The sequence below is a fragment of the Cyrtonyx montezumae genome, unplaced genomic scaffold (genome assembly GCF_038088225.1).
Source record: "Cyrtonyx montezumae isolate F1298 unplaced genomic scaffold, pur_monq_1.0 scaffold_30, whole genome shotgun sequence".
In the NCBI taxonomy this organism is placed as follows: domain Eukaryota; kingdom Metazoa; phylum Chordata; class Aves; order Galliformes; family Odontophoridae; genus Cyrtonyx; species Cyrtonyx montezumae.
This window is the reverse complement of record NW_027072035.1, coordinates 2,031,994-2,051,338: the sequence shown is the minus strand read 5'-3', so window position 1 is coordinate 2,051,338 and position 19,345 is coordinate 2,031,994. Positions and strand designations below refer to the sequence as shown.

The following is a 19,345-nucleotide window of genomic DNA, read 5'->3' as shown; positions in this document are numbered from 1 at the left end:
TATCTGCTTTTGTTAAAGTCAGTAACTATATAATAAAAAGCAGGCATATATTTAATATTAAAAACAAATACAGCATTAAGGAGAGAACCACGGAAGACATAGTTTTATCATAATGTAAGTTGAGGACAGCAATGAACTTTAATTATTGATCTGTCTGGTAAACTACAAGAGTAATTCTTGATTGCTGAATCTCATGTAATCAAATGTGTGCTATGACCAATGAGCAGAAGTTAGACCTAATTTCACCTGGGAGTGGCAGCATCTTTCTGGCTCACATCTGGCAACCTGGTTTGGAGGAAAGTATAGATATGTGGCCAGATTTTATTAGTTTCTGTTCCAGAGAAGGATTTCAACAGCCCTTTTTCCCTGAGGAAGAAAAAGAAAAAAGCATTACAGAAGTCAAATTGTCTAAGCCTTCCAGGATACCCACTTTGCTTTTAGCACACTCCTGCTAGGGCAGTCTTATGTACAAGTGATTTAATGCCCACAGCAACTGGAACATTGGGAATGCAGGTCTACGTGCATTACTGTATTCTTCAGACAGTATGCTATTGGCCATGTCAGTTCAAAAAGCTGGTAGCTGTCTACAGAACAATTAATAAAGAAGTATTAGAGGTAAAACTCAAGAAGAAGCAATCAAGCCATACAGCACATCCTACACAGCAGTCATCCAATTAACTGAATTTTAATGTCAGATCTCAAAAATCAACCTACGCACTATAAGGATGTTTTGACTTAGTTCTAACAGCTACTTTTATCTGCAGTATGTTATTAGGCCTGTGCCTACAGGCTTGTAAACTTCAGAAAGCTACCGGTCAGGAAAAGTCATTTTCAACCCAGAAAAAAAATCTTTTTTTAAAACTGAACCAATCCAAAGATAGAGCTCCTAGTTTTCTACTATGCAGTTTTTATAAAGCATAATGAAGGGTGGTAGATACGGATAGATAGGGGAAGGAACAGATACTTTAGGATATTCTTAGAAAAAGTCTAGTATGTTTATCTAGGTGAAGTAAGACAAAAAACCTCCATACAGTGATCAAGTATTATCCATCTATTGCTAAGGTAAATAAAGAAATGTAAATAAAGTAGAGCAGACCAGCTTAATGCAAAGAGACTCTGTATACAGTTTACCATAAATTGTTATCCTTCGTAGTCCAAATGGCAGTATTCTCAAACAACTGTTCTAAAGAGCATTGATAGCTTTGTACATAATAATTCTCTACATAGAACAGACACCTCTAAATTCTCATTACCAATTTTTCTATTTGTTTATCAGTTTCTTGACCCCTTGTCTATTACAGGGACTTCTATACATGCAGAAAGAAAACATACTGTCAGTTTCCAAGAAGGGCACTGTCTCTGTTATCCTACACTAAATAAACCTATGTTGCTCAGATCACTAATATGAAGTAATGAATAATGCCTAGCACTGTAAAGCTAAATGCAGCTGCAGTGAGAGGCTCTTGGGCTAAGCTGGCTCTTAAAGAGGTTCCATGCAACAGTCAAAATCATACTACTTCTACTGCTTTTATTTCTTACAAAGGTGGTGAAAGATAGACCGCTATCATACTGTTCTAAGAACTCTGTAACTGGAGACATTTTTTCCACGTTGTGCTAATGTGAAAGAAGCATGGTATTTTGCTACTTACCGATAATATTCTAGAACAGGTTTCGTTTGAGCATCATAAGCCTGCAGCCTTTTGGTAACCGTCTCTGGCTTATCATCATCTCGTTGAACAAGTGGCTCTCCAGTAATATCATCAATGCCCTAATCATGGTTAAAAGCAAACAACGATGTGTATTTCTGTTTGTGTAATTTTTTATTTAAATTATGATCAGTTTCCAATTAGTCCAAGTATAGGTTTCTGCTTATAAAGAGAAAAGCTACCATCTCTTTCTTATCTGGACTATACGAAGTTGACTTTCAAGTAAGACATTCAATCACTATAAAAATATTTTCACTGCATTGACAGTGAACATCAGGTTATAGTTATTTGACTGATCAGGTCTCTCGAACATTTGCTGAATACTGACATATGTAGACAAAACCTTCTGATATGGTTTTGGCTGGGACTGTTAATTTTCTTCACAGAAGATCATCTGATGCTGTGTTTTGGATTTAAGAGGAGAAAAAAAAAAGATTGTTGGTTATATTGTCACACGTAAGAGCAAGCAAGCAAGAAACTAATTTGACCTTAGTCTGATGACACTGAAATGGAGAAAGGAGATAATGACCTTTTTAAAAAGTCACACTGCAGAACACTTTTAGCAGCAAATAAATATTACAGCAAACTATGACATGGAAGCCAACAGAAGCATTTCTACAATTCAGTAAACACAGGCAGGAGCTTACTATGTGAACTGACAATTCCTATTCATACATACACGTACACATTTTACTACCAGTTTCTTGAAGGGCTTGAAGTGGCTAGTGTGCTTCTAAGTCTTGAAACAAGCAACTGACCAAGGAAATAATTGGTCACTGGCACGCTGGAAGATACGGGAACCTTATTAACTAGTGGCTTTAAAATTAACTCCTTAGGTGTACTGAGTTATGCACCTAGTTATAGAGTAATCCACCATAGACATACGAGACTTCTTTCCCCTGACACATACTTATTAAATCCTCAATAATTTTCATTTTTCCTAAAGGCAAGTTTAATCTGACATTTGAAGTGAAAATATCTGTCATCTTCTAAGTACAAAGTCTATTAGACAACGTAAACGTTCTTCCTTCCTGTTTGTTTTTTGGAAGTTCATTTCAAGAAACAATGATAAATGACAACCTGCTCTGTTTATGAAGGTGTGAAGAAAACTTGTTCCAGAACATGTCTGATACTAGACACAGGCTTACATGGTCAAATTTGCCTTCTTTATATTATACAATTTAAAATATTCAAAGGTTTTTATCTAACATCTGTGCAGGCAACCATAATAGTGCCTTACTTGTCCCTGTTAAGTAGACTGCAGTTTTCTATGAACTCTGAACCCAAAGTCCTTTAATTTTGTTGAGCAATTAAGCAGCTAGATTTTTTTCAGATCTACCAGGTAACACAAACAACTACATTTCACTTGTTCAGCATCATTCCGTAAACTACTTCAGTATGTTGTAATATGCTTCCTTCACTAATGAAATGAAAGGTAGAGTGGAGTGTATAGGAGAGCTGTTACAGCTGAAACCCACTCTGCTATGTCTGGTAATTCTCTGTTGCTGCCTGCCTATGTTCTTCTGCAATTAAAAATAACCATAATTTAAACTCCAAGTTTTAAACTGTACTTAGTATTTGCAATTGCTCACTTCAAGCATTTACCTGCTGTTCCAGCTGGCGTCATTTCCTGCAACACTGTAATCTCAAAAATACAAAGCCTGCTATATTGTGATGCAACTTAACAGAACTTCCAGATAAAGTGGGATGCCACAACAGGTAAGTTGTTTAGAGTTAAGGATGAAACATGACTGAGTTTCTAAAAAAAAAAATTATTATAATGATGTATATCCATCATTTTTGTTTATTATTCTTGTTTATGACATCTCAAGCTTTAAGCTTTTTGTTCTGTTGAGATGCTTCTCATACTAGCAAGTTCCTACATCTAATTTTGCAATATGACAACTTTCCCTTTGGAAATACTCATCACGATTAAATGGTAACACAGGAAAAGCATTAAGTGGATACCTCTGACTGGTAATAGTACAAAGAATGAGTCCTCTGGAGGATGGGAAACACCATTTCAGACTGTACTGTCAGCAACTGCAAAGCAGGCTAAGAATATTCCCAGCTCATAATGAAGGTGTGCAGGACAAGATTCTTCCAGATCAGTGAACTATAGGAGCTTATGAAACAGAATGAGGAGCTGGCAGCATGGTGTTTCATTCTACAGAGGACAAGCATATTGCCCATCAGCTTCAGCTTTTACCAGGGTGTACTTACAGACAGTGTTAACTGTTAGCAAAGAGCTTCTTTGCTTCCTCTGAGCTACTGTATTTTGCAATAACGTAATATTTTACTACAGTTACTAAATGCAGTACAGCATTTATCACCAATAGCAATTTCTGTAATGCTTACCTGCACTTTGGGAGGACTGAATTCAAGGTTGTAGACCCTGCCACTAGTAGGGTGGATCCAGCGCGCAGTGAGACGACATTTGATAGTTTCAAATGGTACATCTAGGTCAATCACAGTGTCTATTTGACATTCTTTATCCAGGGCTTCTGCCTGAGCAACTGTTCTAGGGAAACCTTTTTAAAGGAAAGAACTCCATAAATATCCAAGAGTTATGAGAAGTTGCTGGACTATTCATTTCAACATTAGAGAAACTGCTAGTCAGATAGAAAGAGCGTATTATACTGTAAAGGCTGAAGAGACATCGAATTTTTCTGATATATTTTTTCAGCACATTTTTCAGTTTCCTGGCACTTCTAATTTAAATGTCTTTCAGCCTCCATTTCCTCAGTTCATTTCGGTATCTTTCCTAAAGTAACAAATAGAAACAAAAATATCCCATATTACTTTGTACCACACACCAGTGTATCATATCATAGAATGGCCTGCGTTGAAAGGGACCATAATGATCATCTAGTTTCAGCCCCCCTGCCATGTGCAGGGCTGCCCAGAGTCACATCCAGCCTGGCCTTGAATGCCTCCAGGGATGGGGCATCCACAACCTCCCTGGGCAACCTGTTCCAGTGCATCACCACCATCTGAATGAAAAACTTCCTTCTAATCTCTAACCCAAACCTCCCCTTCTCAGTTTAAAACCATTCCACCTTGTCCTATCACTATCCACCCTCATAAACAGTCATTCCCCTCCTGGAAGACCACAATGAGGTCTCCCCAGAGCCTTCTCTAAGCTGAACGAGCCCAGTTCCCTCAACCTATCCTCATAGGAGAGGTGCTTCAGCACTCTGACCATCTTAGTGGCCCTCCTCTGGACCCACTCCTTCCTCCTGGCTCCACGTCCTTCCTGTACTGGGGCCTCCAGGCCTGGATGCAGTACTCCAGATGGGGCCTCACAAGAGCTGAGTAGAGGGGGACAATCACCTCCCTCTCCCTGCTGGCAACCCCTTTTTTAATGCAGCCCAGAGTACAGTTGGCTTTCCAGGCTGTAAGCAGTGTACTCACAAAAAACCCTACTATATGCATATTTTGAGTAATAAAAGCTATAGGCAGTTAATTCTGCAAGGCACAGAACAATCTACAACATATAGGACAGCTCTTATTTCCAGGAAAAGTCTGGCATAAGCAGCTGGTCATAACCTCCACTGCCTTAAAATCAGCGTATCTACCAGAGGCATGAGGGCTTTAACTACACTCAAGGGGGCACAGAAATATATTTACTTACATAATGCTGCATTTTGTCCATGAATTCTGTGGCTCCCATGGACTGACTTCAAAGACTCATGTTATTTGTAAATAATTAAATTTAAGGAGAGGGAAAAATTGAGAATAAAAAACCTAAAGTTGCCACAAAGTTTTTTAGATGAAAAACTCGACACAGCTTTAATGTTCAAAGCTGCTGTAGAATATGCTGTTGTGTCAAAGATTGACTGGAATAACACCTCTACCCACCAAACTCTTGAACAGTCCCACACTCTTCAGTTTCTTATAACTTTCATCATATTATACAAGTAATTATCTCCATGAAGTCAAGTACTGAGAAGATAGGAAGAAAATCTTCTTTCCGTAATACTGATCAATGAGCCCACTGTACAAGTAAGGAATTAGGCAAGAATTAGCCTTAAATAAAGAAAGAGGGGTTGGGGGGTGAGAGGGTGTAAAGAATAATCATTTATGGTCTTAAGACTCCTGTGTCTTGTCTTCCGTAACAGAAAGAAATTATTTACTCAAGACAAGCTTTTGCTTATGCCTTTAGGCTGACAGACCTGGTTTGCATCATAGTCATCAACTGCCCTCATCTTGTTTCTCTCATGTTCACATAAGCAAACAGAAGTGCTTCTGAATGTTTAATGCAGAGGGAGGACAGAGACTCCAGCACTGCTCTTTTTTCACACTGCTGACAAGTTATTCAGCCGCCATATATCCTAATCATACCACTGGTAAATGAGTCACCCCGAGTCTCTGTACTGACAAACTTCCTCTACAAGTTCTTCTATATATTTCATTGGAACTATGCAACATTCCTTCAAAACAGAGAAAAGAATCTACAACGTGATAAATTGTGAACAAATCAGAAACACAGACAAGGGTGCTAATTATTCAGCAGATAAATATAAGCAGATCATGCCTACATGCACGTGACTCAGACTGTTACATTTCCTATGATTTTAGAAGCCACCAGGCTATCATTAGGCAGTGGAAATGTGTTATCTGGCTATACATGCATACAAGCAGCTCACCAATTCTATTTAGACTGACTTGAGTGACCTTAGCTGTTTGTTCTGAGCTCCAGTTAGCAAACTAAAGACTCTCTGATTAGCGTACTTCAATAGAATACTGATCCTACAGCGCTGTTTATTTCAAAGCTGTAGAGCTATCCATTAGTGTAATTCACCACGCTTCTATGTAGGCACAAACAAAAGTTCTGCACCAGAAATTTAAAGAACACAGCACATTAACAATCAGGAGAACTATATTTATTCTCTCATGCCATCCACATCATCTTATTTAGACTTGCTTGTTAATAGTTGCTAGTGTGCCGAGCTACACATGCAGATCCACTTGGCTGGAACTAAACATACAAAAGACTAGGAACTAAAGGAAAACTTCTACAGTACGTTAATTAATACATTAGGTTTCACTGCACACTTCACTGGGGGGATTAAGCTCTTCTCTTCTCTAGAGCGAAACGTAAGTAGGAATAAAGCCACCCAAAGAGATGAGAGAATCATAGAATGGTTTGGGTTAGTAGAGACCTTAAAGATCCACCCAGGACTCCATCCAAAGGGCCCCATCCAAGCCAGCCTTGAACATCTCCAGGGATGGGGCATCCACAGCTTCTCTAAGCAAACTGTTCCAGTACCTCACCACTCTAGTGAGTAAAAAATTTCTCCCTAATTTCTCATCTAAATTTCCTCTCTTATTAATACCATTCCCTCCTGTTGTATCACTATCAGACTGTGTAAAAAGTCAGTCTTCACTTTTTTTAATAAGCCCATTTAAGTACTGAAAGGCTGCAATGAGGTCTCCGCAGAGTTTTCTCTGGGCTAAACAAGCCCAGCTCCCTCAGCCTTTCTTCCAAGGAGAGGTGCTCCAGCCTTCTGATCATCTTTGGCCTTCCTCCGTATCTTCTCCAGCAGCTCCACATCTTTGTTGTCCTGGGGGGCCAGACGTGGATCCAGTACTCCAGATGAGACATCCCAAGAGCTGAGTAGAGATGGACAATCACCCTCTTGCTCTGATGTACAACCCTCTTGATGGAGCCCAGGATGTAGCTGGCCTTCCAGACCACAACTGCATACTGCTGACTCATCACACTATTTGTCCACCAGGACCCCAAAGTCCTTCTCTACAGGGCTGCCCTCAGTGATTTTCTCCCAGTTCACACTCTTGTGTGGGAATGTCCCAACCTAACTGGAAAGGCCCACTTGGTGTTATTTGGCTTTGTTAAGCTTCTCTGGATATATGTGGACACACTTTTCAAACTTCTCCAAGTTCCTCTGGATGGCATCTCTTACTTCTGCAAAACTCAGCTTAGTGTCATCTGCAAACTTTCTGACCGTGCACTTCATTCCAGTATCAAGGCCAATAATGAAGATGTTAGAAAGTACCGGTGCCAAGACAGACCTCTGAAGGACTCCACTTGTGCCCAGCCTCTACAGGGACACTGACCAGAACCACTGACCACAACACTCTGGCTGTGGCCATCCAACCAATTTCTTACTCACCGTATTGTCCACCTTTCAAATCCACGACTCTCCAATTTACAGAGAAGAATGTGATGCTGTCAATGTCAAAGGCCTACCCGAAGTCCAGGGAGGCTACATCAGAAGCCCTTCCTCAGTCAACCAATGCTGTCACTACATTAAGAAGGCCACTGGATTGGTCAGGCATGATCTGCTCTTGGTGAAGCCATGCTGGCTGTCTCAGATGACCGCTTCATCTTGTATGTGCCTTAACATTGCTTCTGCAAGGTCCTGCTCCATTATCTTCCCAGACAGAAAGCTCACAGGTCTAGCTCCCTTGGTCTTCCTTTCTCCCTTTCTTAAAAATGACTGGTGGTTCCCTTTTTCTAGTCACCAGGGACTTAATCTGACAGTCACGCCTTTTCATGTATGATGGAGAGTGGCTTGGCAACTACATAGATCAGCCAGTTCCTTCAGAACCCTGCGATGCATGTTATCAGAAGCCATATGCTTGTACATATTCAGTCTCATTGGGTGGTCCCAAACTTACCCTTCTCTTACAGTGGGAGGGATATTACTCCCCTGACCTCAACTAGAGGTTCAGGAACGTAAGAAACATGGGAAGCCTGATGGACAGCAAAGAGCAAGGCAAAGACCATGCTGACTGCCCCAGCCTACTCTCTTACTCTTGTCAGCTCTCTCTTCTTACTTATTACAGGGGGTATACTCTCTCCTTTGTCTCTTCTGACCAATGTATCTGTAGAATCCCTTCTTGTTATTTTTCACTTCCCTTGTCAAGTTCAGATTTTACTTTCTTGATCCTATTTTTGCATGTCCAGACAGCATCTTCGTATTCTTCCTTTACCTGTATATTTCTTGTCTATCTTCTTATCCCTCAGTTTGACCTCTAAGTTTCCACTCAACCATGTCAGTCTCCTGCTTCTTCTACTTGACTGCATGTTTTTGGGGATAGAGTTCTCTTATGCTCTCCTTAAGTAGGTGCCAGTTCTACTCCGTTCCTTTATCCCTAAGGACAGCTTCCCAAGGGATCTCATACAGTAATTCATTAAACAGATGGAAGTTCACTCTTCCTAAATTCAGGGTCCTGACTTTGATTTTTGCCAGGCCCATATTCCTCAAGGTCATGAACTCAACCCAGTCACGGTAACTATGGTCCAATCTACCTCCAGCCTTAACCTCTTTAATGATGTCATTTGCATTGGTTTGTCTAATGCCTGAATCTGGAAGTTTTTCCCAATTGTCTACAGGAACCTTCTGGATTGCTTGCAGCGTGCTATGTTGCTTTCCTAGCAGATATTCCAGTGGTTGAAATACCCCAACAGGATGAGAGCCTGCAACCACAATGCTTCTTGTATTTGAAGCAAGAAAGCCTCATCAACAGGCTCCCTCCACCATCAGGCAGCCTATGGTAAACCCCAAGCAGAGCAAGCTTTCAACCTGTTCATGGCTATTTCTCAGAGACAGCACTCTGCAATCTCAATTTCTTAACGTAGCGGGCAACTCCCACACCCCTCCTTTCCTGTGTGTTTCTTCCAAAAAGCATTCAGCCCCCAATTATAGTGTTCAAGTTGTGTGATTCATCCCACCCCATTTCCATGCAAGCAATTAGGTCATCATTTCCTAACTGCACCATGGTTTCCAGCTCCTCCTGCTTATTTCACATGCTGCACGCATTACTGTAGAGCCACAGTACTGTTGTAGTAGGCGTAGCAAGTGCATTATTAGCTATTAACCCTTGAGAGATGGCAAATCACCAGAAAGAAGAGAGAAAAGGAACATGCCAGTGGTGGATGCGATAGGCAATGCTAGCAGGGGAGGTCCTGTCCCATAACATCCCGATGTCCCAGCCATGCCTACTACAAGTACCTTCTCTGAGGAGCCCTCCCCAATGCCTCTGAGACAAATCTGAGGTTCACTGCACTGCAAAAGTATAATAAAGCGCTATATAGAGACAGAGAGAATCACAAAACAATTTGGGTTGGAAGTGATCTTAAAGATCATCCAGTTTCAACCACCTTCCTGGACCAGGATGCCTTGCACATGAGGTTACTCGAAGTCCCATTCACACAAGGCCTCACCAGCCTCACAGTACAAAATTTTTTCCTTATATCTAATCTAAATATGTATTCTTCTAGCTTAAATCCATTATGCTTGTTCCTGATAGTCTCTCTTGTAGACCCTTTACATACTGGAAGGCCACTATATGGCATCCTCAAAGCCTTCTGCTCTCCAGGCTGAAGAGCCCCAGTTCTCCAAACCTGTCTTCACAGGAGGAGCACTCTAGCCTTCTGATCTTTCTCATGCTTCTCCTCTGGACTTGCTCCAACAGGTCCACATCCTTCTTATGCTGGGGTCCCAGAACTGAATACAGTACTGCAGATGGATCTCACGAGAGCAAAGTAGAGGGACAGAATTACCTTCTACAATATGCTGTTCATGCTTCTTTTGATGAGGCCAAGCATATATCTGGCCTTCTTAGTCTACAGTGCAAACTGCTGTTTCATTAGCCAACAGCTACTCATCAGCCAAAAATCTGAAGTCCTTCTACTCGGGACTGCTCTTGATCCACTCTGCCCAGCTTTTAGTCATGCCTGGGATTGTCTCCACCGGGGTGCAGGACACTGCACATAGCCTTGCTGAACTTCATAAGGTTCAAATGAACCCACCACTCAAGCCTGCCAAGATCCTTCCGGATGGCATCACTTCCCTCCAGCATGCAGACCACACTATTAAGTTTGGTATCATCCACAAATCATCCCTCCTTGCTGAGGGCTCAATCCCATTATCCTACATGAGCAACAATATTAAATAGTACTGGCCCCAGTACAGACCTCTGAGGAAAACCACTCATCACTTGTCTCCATTTGAACATTAGGCAGTTGACCACAACTCCTTCAGTGCTAACAACCAGCCAATTCCTTGTCCACCAAATAGTCCATTTATCATATCCACGTCACCAATTTAGAGGCAAGGATACTGCACAGAACAGTGTTAAATCATCTGCAAAAGTCCAGGTAAATCGCATTTTCCCTTATCCATTGTGACTGTTGTGACTCTGTTGCCAAACTTGTCAGCCATGATTTGCCCTTAGTGGAAGCATGCTGGCTGTTAGTTACCTCTTTGTTCATGCTGCTCCATGATCATGCTGGGCACACAGGTGAGACTGCCTGCCCCATAGTTCATAGATTCATAGATTCATTAGGTTGGAAAGGACCTACAAGATCATCTAGTCCAACCATCCTCCTATCACCATCCCTACCCACTGAACTACTAAATCAAATCCCTTAGCACCTCATCTAAACACTTCTTGAACAGCGCTAGGGATGGTGCCTCAACCACCTCCCTAGGCAGGCCATTCCAGTGCCTCACCACTCTTTCAGAGAAAAAATATTTCCTCAGGTCTAATCTAAATCTTCCCCAGCACAACTTGTGGCCATTCCCTCTCATCCTGTCATTAGTTATCTGGGAGAAGAGGTTGACCCCCCTCCTCACCACAACCCCCCTTCAGGAAGTGGTAGAGTGCGATTCCCCAGGTCTTCTATTTTTTTCCCTTTTTTTTTTTTTTTTTTTGAAACTAGGAGTTCTGTTTCCCTTTTTCCAGTCAGGGGGAACTTAACCAGACTGCCACAACTTCTCAAATGTGATGGATTGTGGATTAGCAGCTTTATGCACCAGTTCCCTCAAGACTATTGGATACGTATGATCAGGTCCCATGAATCTGTGCACCTTCAGATCCCTAAGATTGTCTAAAACCTGCTTCTACAGTACACTGTTCCACATTCTCCCAGACAAAGACTTTGCCTTCTGTGAATTAGGCAGTGCAGCTGGAGCACTTGCCATTGAAGACTGAGAGAAAAAACTGAACATCTCAGCCCTCATGTTGTAATCATGTCTCCTGTTTCCTTTCAGAGAGGGCCCACATTTTCCCTGGTCTTCCTTTTATCACTAATGCAGAGCAGTGTGGATTCTTCACTCCCTCTAAACCAAAAGCCACATCAATAACTTCTTAGTTTTATCTACAAAAACAATTTGTGGCCAGAATGTGAAAACATACATATCCACCCTAGACTCTATCTTTGTGATGCACAACCAACTGTACTCCCAGCGGATGATGTAGCAAGAACCAGTCAGTTCATGACGCTGTGGCAAATGTGTTTTCTCTCATGTGTGAATTCTGAAGCTATAAGCTTACAATGCAGAACTCTCAAACAATTTGGTCTGAAGGAGACCATTAAGAACAATGATTTGTTCTTGAGCAATGGTTTTGTTGATGATTTATTACACATGGCACTGCTGCAGTGCTCCCTTATCCACACCTATCTCACTGCTGTTTCACATGGTTGCCTACTTTCCTATTTACATAACTCCTGAGACCCTTTCTTCCAAAGTGTTTCACCCTCTAGAGACTGTTAAAGGCCAGCTACCAAAGGGTAGGTAACCACTAGGGAACCAAGCAAACTAAGTTTTCTAGTGCTGATTTCCTGTCCTTACATAGTAGTATCTGATACGCTGACTTACCATCCAGCAGCCAGTTGTACCGATCTAGACCTTTCAGCTCATTCAGCATCAGCCGTGTCATGATGTCATCTGGAATAAGCCTTCCTTGATCAATGTAGGACTTGGCAAGGATTCCAACTTCTGTGAAAGTAAGAGGAGTCACGTCACAGTACCTGTGACCTCCGGCAACTGAAAAAATGCTGAAAATCCTGCGAACACTTGGCTTTGATTAGGATGGCACAGAACAATAAAGTTATCAACCAACCAAACAGGTTGTTTGTTTGGTTGATAAGCCATGTGCTTGCTGAATTTCAAAAACATGAGAGATTGGAATCTGATCTTGGAAATATGTACCAGATTAATTTGTTTGGACTGTGGCTTTTCAAATGGCAATGGGGCATTCAGCTTACTTCTAACCTCACAGTACACAAATAATTTTACTGGTGAGTATTCAAAAGATGGAAGCTCTAAAAACTAGAAAGAGACTTCAAAACAACAATGAAGAAACATAAAGCAACCAAGCTCAGTAATGATGCTAGCCCTCAGATTTCCTGCTGAGCAATTATTTTTTCAGTTTAATGTCTAGTTATTATCCTATGACATCACTTCAGAAAGAAACTCCACTGGTATTTAAGAGAGCAGCATGCAATGGGGCACATATGCCAGAACACATTTTTATTATTACTAGAGTTACAAGATGTTTATAGATGTTGTAAACTATAGGAGTGCACATCCACTAGTACTTCCCATGACACTGACTACCCTTTAATACCAGTTGCTTATCCCACTGGCTTGCTAAGATGCCATCCACACATCACAGATCCGGGTATCACACTGATATCAAATGCATTAGCATGCTGCAGGTCATGTAACTCAAGGGCACAGCCAGCAAGAAATCCATTGTATTCTGAGCACAAAGTCTTTGTGTCCTTAGTTTATAGGGCAAATACCTATTTTCCTGAGTCACCTCAAATAGCACCTTTTTATTGTGGATCTACTTAAATGTTTTATTAATGGACAATTCAGATCTAGTTACAGTAAGCTAAATAAGAGGATGGGATGGACTGACATTACTGATACACGATAACATCACTTCTAGCAGGAAGCAGTAAAAAATGCCAGCCCCATCACCTGATGCAGCACTGAAAAGTGTACAGAGTACAGCGGCCTTTATTCAGATAAGGACGATGAAAAGCACTAGATATCCTCAAGTAATGCTAACAGTACCTCTGATGTTGGAAAAAGAAAAAAAAGAAAAGAAAGGAAAGGAAAGGGAAAAGGAAAAAAGGAAAAAAGGGAAAAAGGGAAAAAGGGAAAAAGGGAAAAAGGAAAAAAGAAGGGAAAAAAGAAAAAAGGGAAAAAGGGAAAAAGGGAAAAAGGGAAAAAGGGAAAAAGGGAAAAAGGGAAAAAGGGAAAAAGGGAAAAAGGGAAAAAGGGAAAAAGGGAAAAAGGAAAAAAGGAAAAAAGGAAAAAAGGAAAAAAGGAAAAAGGAAAAAAGGAAAAAAGGAAAAAAGGAAAAAGGAAAAAGGAAAAAAGGAAAAAAGGAAAAAAAAAAGGAAAAAAGGAAAAAAAAGGAAAAAAGGAAAAAAAAAGGAAAAAAGGAAAAAAAAAAGGAAAAAAGGAAAAAAGGAAAAAAAAAGGAAAAAAGGAAGATTTCCCTTTACTGTTAATTCGTATCGACAGATAGGCTTTGAAAAGTCTGAAAGTAGTTTAAAAACAGGCATAGTGCACTGTAGTCAGGATCTGAATAATCCTCACAATACAGAAAAGTCATACTCAGATGTCTGGAGACCCACACCATGCAAATGGGAAAGAAGATGACAGCCTATCTAGGTACAAAATACCTGTTCTTGTCCATACACTACTTCTTTGCAATATCTTTTTCATTTTCCCAGTGCACTTACAACTATGTACTCTGCTGAGCTAGCTGGAAAGAGGAATAAATTACATCTAAATAGTTTAATGTGCACTTGATGCCCAAATCTGTTAAGATTCACGCCACAGTATTGCTCTAGCTACAGCAACCTAAGAATACAAGCAAGGCAAGCCCAGGAGTAGTACTTCAAAAAGACAGATGAGCTTTTGGGCACAGAGAGGTGAAGCATATGGCAAGTTCTAAGGCACAATCCTATTATTTGAAGAGTGGAAACACTGCCTCTAACTGCAAGCCTCTGATCTTCTAGAGTCAACTACTGCTGGAGGAAAAAATAAGAGAATCGCTGAATTGCCGAAGTTGGAAAAGACCTCCAAGATCATCCACCTATCACCAGTATTTCCCCACTAAACCACATCACAGAGTACAAAGTTACATCCCTTAGTACAACATTTAAATGTTTCTTGAACACGTCCAGGGACCTCAACTACCCACCTGGGCAGCCTGTTACAGCACCCAACAACTCATACAGAGAAGAACTTTTTCCTGATGTCCAATCTGAGTCATAACTATAAACCTAAGTCTTGAATAGTCATGTTACATGGGCTGGAAAGGGTTAGTGGGGTTTTGCTGGTTTGGTTTGATTTGGTTTAAGCTTGGGTCTGAACCTACTTACAGGCATGGCAGTCTTTCGCATTAAAAGGCAACAACATTTTCTTTCCTGTCTAGGCAAGAACAGGTATTTCTGCTCAAAAGCTCTGCAGAAGATTGGCTTGTCCTAACTGCATACAATTGCAAACAAGCTTCAGCCATATTCAGAGTGCACGCTGCTTAGCACTGTAAAGAGACTGTCACCAACTCTCCACTTTCCAACACAGCTGCAGAACATGACATTAACTGCAACTTGCTAAGGACACTTGTGCTCTAAAGGACTTTTCAACAAAGACTGTTTTCAAATGACAGCAAATGCTAAAAATACCACTATACAGCTACTCATAATTATATTTAATTTTAAAAAAATTTTAACTGTACAATTTAACCTTACAGTTTCAAAAGAACTGAGTGCTGTGAGACTCTATCAGTATCACCAAAACTGTTTTCCTCTTTCCCTCAGCTACTTGTTCAGGCTCTCTGAATTGCTTCTCACTCCAGCTTAACCCTTTCAGCATCCTACCCACTCCCACTACATCAATATTCATCCCAAACATCTGGAGCCTGTTTCTGCTAATAGTTGCTAGCTTACAATAAAATTAAGACAGAGTTTCATCAGCAATAAGTGATGACTGGAAAACTCTGTAGCAGACTCCTTTAAGCTTTTTTAGCTAACTCTCAATGAACTTCAACATCTCTTATATCCTGTCGCACATCTCCACTCTCCTTCAGATCCTTTAATCTGTCCAGTCCACTGGGATAATTTTTTCCTGAATCACTTTTCTCTCCATTGCTCCACGACTTCCTTGTCAAATCAAGAAATAGAGTATTTCTACTTCCTATTTTTTCTTCTTATACACCCTTCAGTTTGACTCTGCTTACATTATTTGATCTTGCCTTCAAGGTACAAAACTTTCACTGAGAACAAAACTAATTTATTTCATAGTTTATTTTCTTTCTCTTCTGAAAATTCTTCTATTCTCACTGGATTGTAATAGTAACAATTACTGAAGGTAATTAATAACAATAATGAAGGTTCGTAACAGTAACAATTTCGGTTTTGTGAGTCTCTGTAGAGAATTTCCTCTGATATCAACAAACAAAAGTCTGGATGTGTTCAAATACATGTGCAGAGGTGGTGCTTCTAGCAACTGTTTAACTCAGGGATACCAACCACAGTGACGTCAGTCAACCAAGCCAAGGCCACTACTCTTACAGAACAAACATAGTTTGTGTGAAGATATGTGGAAATCAAAACCAGCTGATTTCGTAATAACAGATCATTTTTCATTTTCAAGGATGTTCACAAATTTTCAAAACCGATATCAACAGTCACGAAACCATTCAACTGCACTACTGCTGCAAGCGAAGGTGGTCCTTCACAGCTTCCAGGTGATGGCACTTCCACCCTCACTTAACCATAAGCAGCCTCAAGTGGTTCCTGCAAGATTTTCAACTCCACCATGAATAAAAGCGGAAGTGCAAGCCAGAAGGCGACCTGTCATCACTGCAAAAAACATAAATAAATAAAAAAGGAGAAGACAAGAGAGAATTGTTCTGGGAGAGAGCCAGAGATCAAGACAGGACAGCACGGTAAGTATAAAGCAAAGAGCTTGAAAAGTTTGCCACTCCTTTTCAACCCCGCCCCCCCCCCCCACTGCACACACGTCTGCCCACTTCGGGACAAGCTCTTCTGATATAGAGGGACAGCGCGTAACTCCGCGGGCCCGCAGCTCCTGGAACAGGACCCGTGCAGAACTCCAGGACGAGACGGTGGTGCACGGCTTTCCGGGCCCCGTGGGCCCTAAAGCCAGCCCGAGGTTGGCGGCGGAGCCACCTCCCGCCGCTCACCTGTCTTCCTCTGCATGTTGTCCCTTAGCAGATCTCCGCTAGAAAGGTGCTTCAGCCCGAAGTGCTTGATGATCCGCGCCGAGATGGTGCCCTTGCCGGAGCCCGGCGGGCCCATGATCACGGCGCGCAACAGCGGCGGCGGCGCCATCGTGCAGTGCCCGCCGAGCACCCCCCGCCGTCGCCGCCGCTGCCGCGCGCAAGTCCCGCGGCCTAGGCCGGGCGGAGCGAAGCGGAGGAAGAGAGCGAGCGGCCTACGGCAGCGGCGCCGCCTCCCCCGGGCGGTGCCTCGTCCCTGAGCTGCGCTGCGGAGGCAGGGGGCAGCGGATTGCCGGTGCCGGCCGTGCCGGTTAGGTAGCTGTCAGCAAGAGGGAGGGAAAGGAAAGAGCTTTACAGTAAGACTCCCAAAGAACCCCAAAAATATTGATACCGAAGCAAACCACATTAAAACGTGAAGCAGCTGAGAGTGCTTGAAACAAGCACTAAGCAAAGTAGCTTCTCCCTCCCCCTCCTACCCCCATTCCCCCCCAAAAAAAAGCAACCTCAATAGGGAATTATAAGCACTGATGCCCCCAATGCACCACACATTTATCAAGAAGCTCTTATGAGAGCTTTGCTCCCCCACCCCCAGGACCTCCCTCAGCCTTCCCATGCTTCAGGACCACTGCAGCCCCCCCCTCACCAAGGCCCCCAGCCCGTAGCCTGGCCATAGGAGTGTTTCTCCCAACCCCCACCTCGCACAGTTTGGATTTCCCACATCATCCTTGAACACAGCTTATTATCTGGTTGTCAGTCACCCAGTGATCACTGAACTGTTGACACATACCGCTGTTATCACTACCCTGTTCTGCTTGCCCCAGCTCAGGTGCCATGAGGTTGTACTGTGGTCACCTCAGCTCCTGGCTCACCCAGCCTCATTCAGCAGCTCTGCTCTTGCTGGTCTCCATAGGACTGCTCCAACAGTACAATAGCAGGTAGCCACATTTTTAAAAAGCCAGAGCAGAGCTTTGTTTAATACAGCTGAATGTGAGCCACTGCCAGATGGTCTTGATTTGAGCCCTGTTGTTCCACTGACATCCACAAATCTCTTCTCACCAATACAGCTCAGTGATTCTCAGCAGTACCCAGTGCTTTCAGTAAAACAGAAAACTGTACCACTAGTTTAATGGTTACTGTCAAGTCTGCAGCAAGAATAAGCCTTCCCATTAAAGATACAGGAGATTCTGCTACTGGATCTCAACCACCATAAGCACGGAGAGCAGCAGTGAAAAGCAACCTCAAAGAAAGCAGAACCAAAGACAAAACACACATTAATGAAATCCAGCTTTCCTTTTTACAACCTTGTTTAGCTCCAATGCTTATAGAAGCCTTTGGAAATAGCAACAGAAAAACCTTCAAATAGGCATGTGGTATTTAACAACAGTATGAATGTAGACCAAAAAACTGTCAAGTAGACAAGTTGAATAGCCATAATGTTTAAGTATGAAAACACTGGCTGAGCACTTAAAAGTACAAGCATAAGCTATATTACATAGTAGACCCCATAACCAAACCTGTTATTACCTCTCTTTATTCTACAATGCAGCAGGACAGAAAGAGCGAAATGTTCAAAGGTTTATGAGTGTTCTCTGGGAAACATCTCAGCCTGCCAAAGCAGTAGTTGCATTCACAGGCTGAAACACAACTTGGTGATAAAAAGGCTTGTAAATGTTAGAAGCCATGCAGTTATATATCTGCATGTTAAACATTTCACATTAACTTTCAAAAGGCAGACAATTTTTAAGTGTTCCTAATACAAATTTGTAGGGAAAGGGAAATCACTGTATGAAATAAAGAGGCAACAAATGCTAGATTTGTCAGAGATCACTGAATCTTATCTCCAGTCACCACGTATAAAAAGCAGAAATAATCTACCTGTGTTAATGAAGGAGCCTGAGGGTCAACTGAACAGTTCAAAGAAAAGGCACGGAGGATGGCTAAAATAATCACACTACCAAAAAAAACCACTTAAAAGCATGTCTAGATTTCAGAAAGCTACTCTTTGCAGAACAAAATATGGTTAACTACATTATCAAATGTTCATAGTAAAATGGATTATTGTCCCCTTCTCCTCGTCCATCTTTGCCAGAGTACAACCCTCTGGCAGTAAATCCTGGTGGTTTTGTGCAACACTTGCGGCATACTGAGAAATGCAAAAGTGAATAAAGAACGGGAGGATCTGTAGTAGTGGGATAGATATTAGTTTCACTGTTTTTCAATGCAGTCCTTTACTTAAAAAACATGCACATTACTTTTCTCTGTATAATTTTAACATTTGAAACATGGTATTTGTTTATATTTATTCAGACTAAATTATCCGTATCTTAGCATGGTAATCAATACTTAATTAATACAGCCTGCACTGTATTCTGAATTAACCTTTTTTCTGCTTACAGACCAGATGCTTTATTCACACATGTAGTTTACACATTTAAGTCCAGGATATCAAAGGTGCCCTTGTGCCCTTAAGTCCTGATTACTGAAGTATCCCATTTTGCTATCACAAGGGCATTGGACTTTTGTTTTAAACAAGTCCAAATGTCCTTTCCAGTAAAGAATCTTTCAGACTTTTCAGTAGCTTTTAAAACACAAGTAATTCTTCAGAGAGAATTATT

The 19,345-nt window shown here is 41.6% G+C and overlaps 1 protein-coding gene across 1 annotated transcript; it reads right to left on the bottom strand.

The window, feature by feature from the left end:
* Nucleotides 1-121: 121 nt before the first annotated feature.
* AK3 (adenylate kinase 3) lies at nucleotides 122-16,871 on the bottom strand. Its single transcript, XM_065744184.1, has 5 exons — nucleotides 16,695-16,871; nucleotides 12,341-12,460; nucleotides 4,065-4,237; nucleotides 1,650-1,768; nucleotides 122-366 (listed from the first exon to the last, which is right to left on the bottom strand). Exons 1-5 carry the CDS (start codon nucleotides 16,840-16,842, stop codon nucleotides 243-245), a joined length of 684 nt encoding a protein of 227 aa, XP_065600256.1. The 5' UTR covers nucleotides 16,843-16,871; the 3' UTR covers nucleotides 122-242.
* Nucleotides 16,872-19,345: the final 2,474 nt, after the last annotated feature.

Bases quoted from the DNA above. Each gene is read 5' to 3' on its own strand.
- AK3 (XM_065744184.1), bottom strand. From the start codon at position 16,842: ATGGCGCCGCCGCCGCTGTTGCGCGCCGTGATCATGGGCCCGCCGGGC. The intron at 1,769-4,064 runs GTAAGCATTACA...AACCATGATTAG, and splicing joins TCAGTCCTCCCAAAGTGCAG to GGCATTGATGATATTACTGG. The intron at 367-1,649 runs GTAAGTAGCAAA...TTTCTTCCTCAG, and splicing joins CCTGTTCTAGAATATTATCG to GGAAAAAGGGCTGTTGAAAT.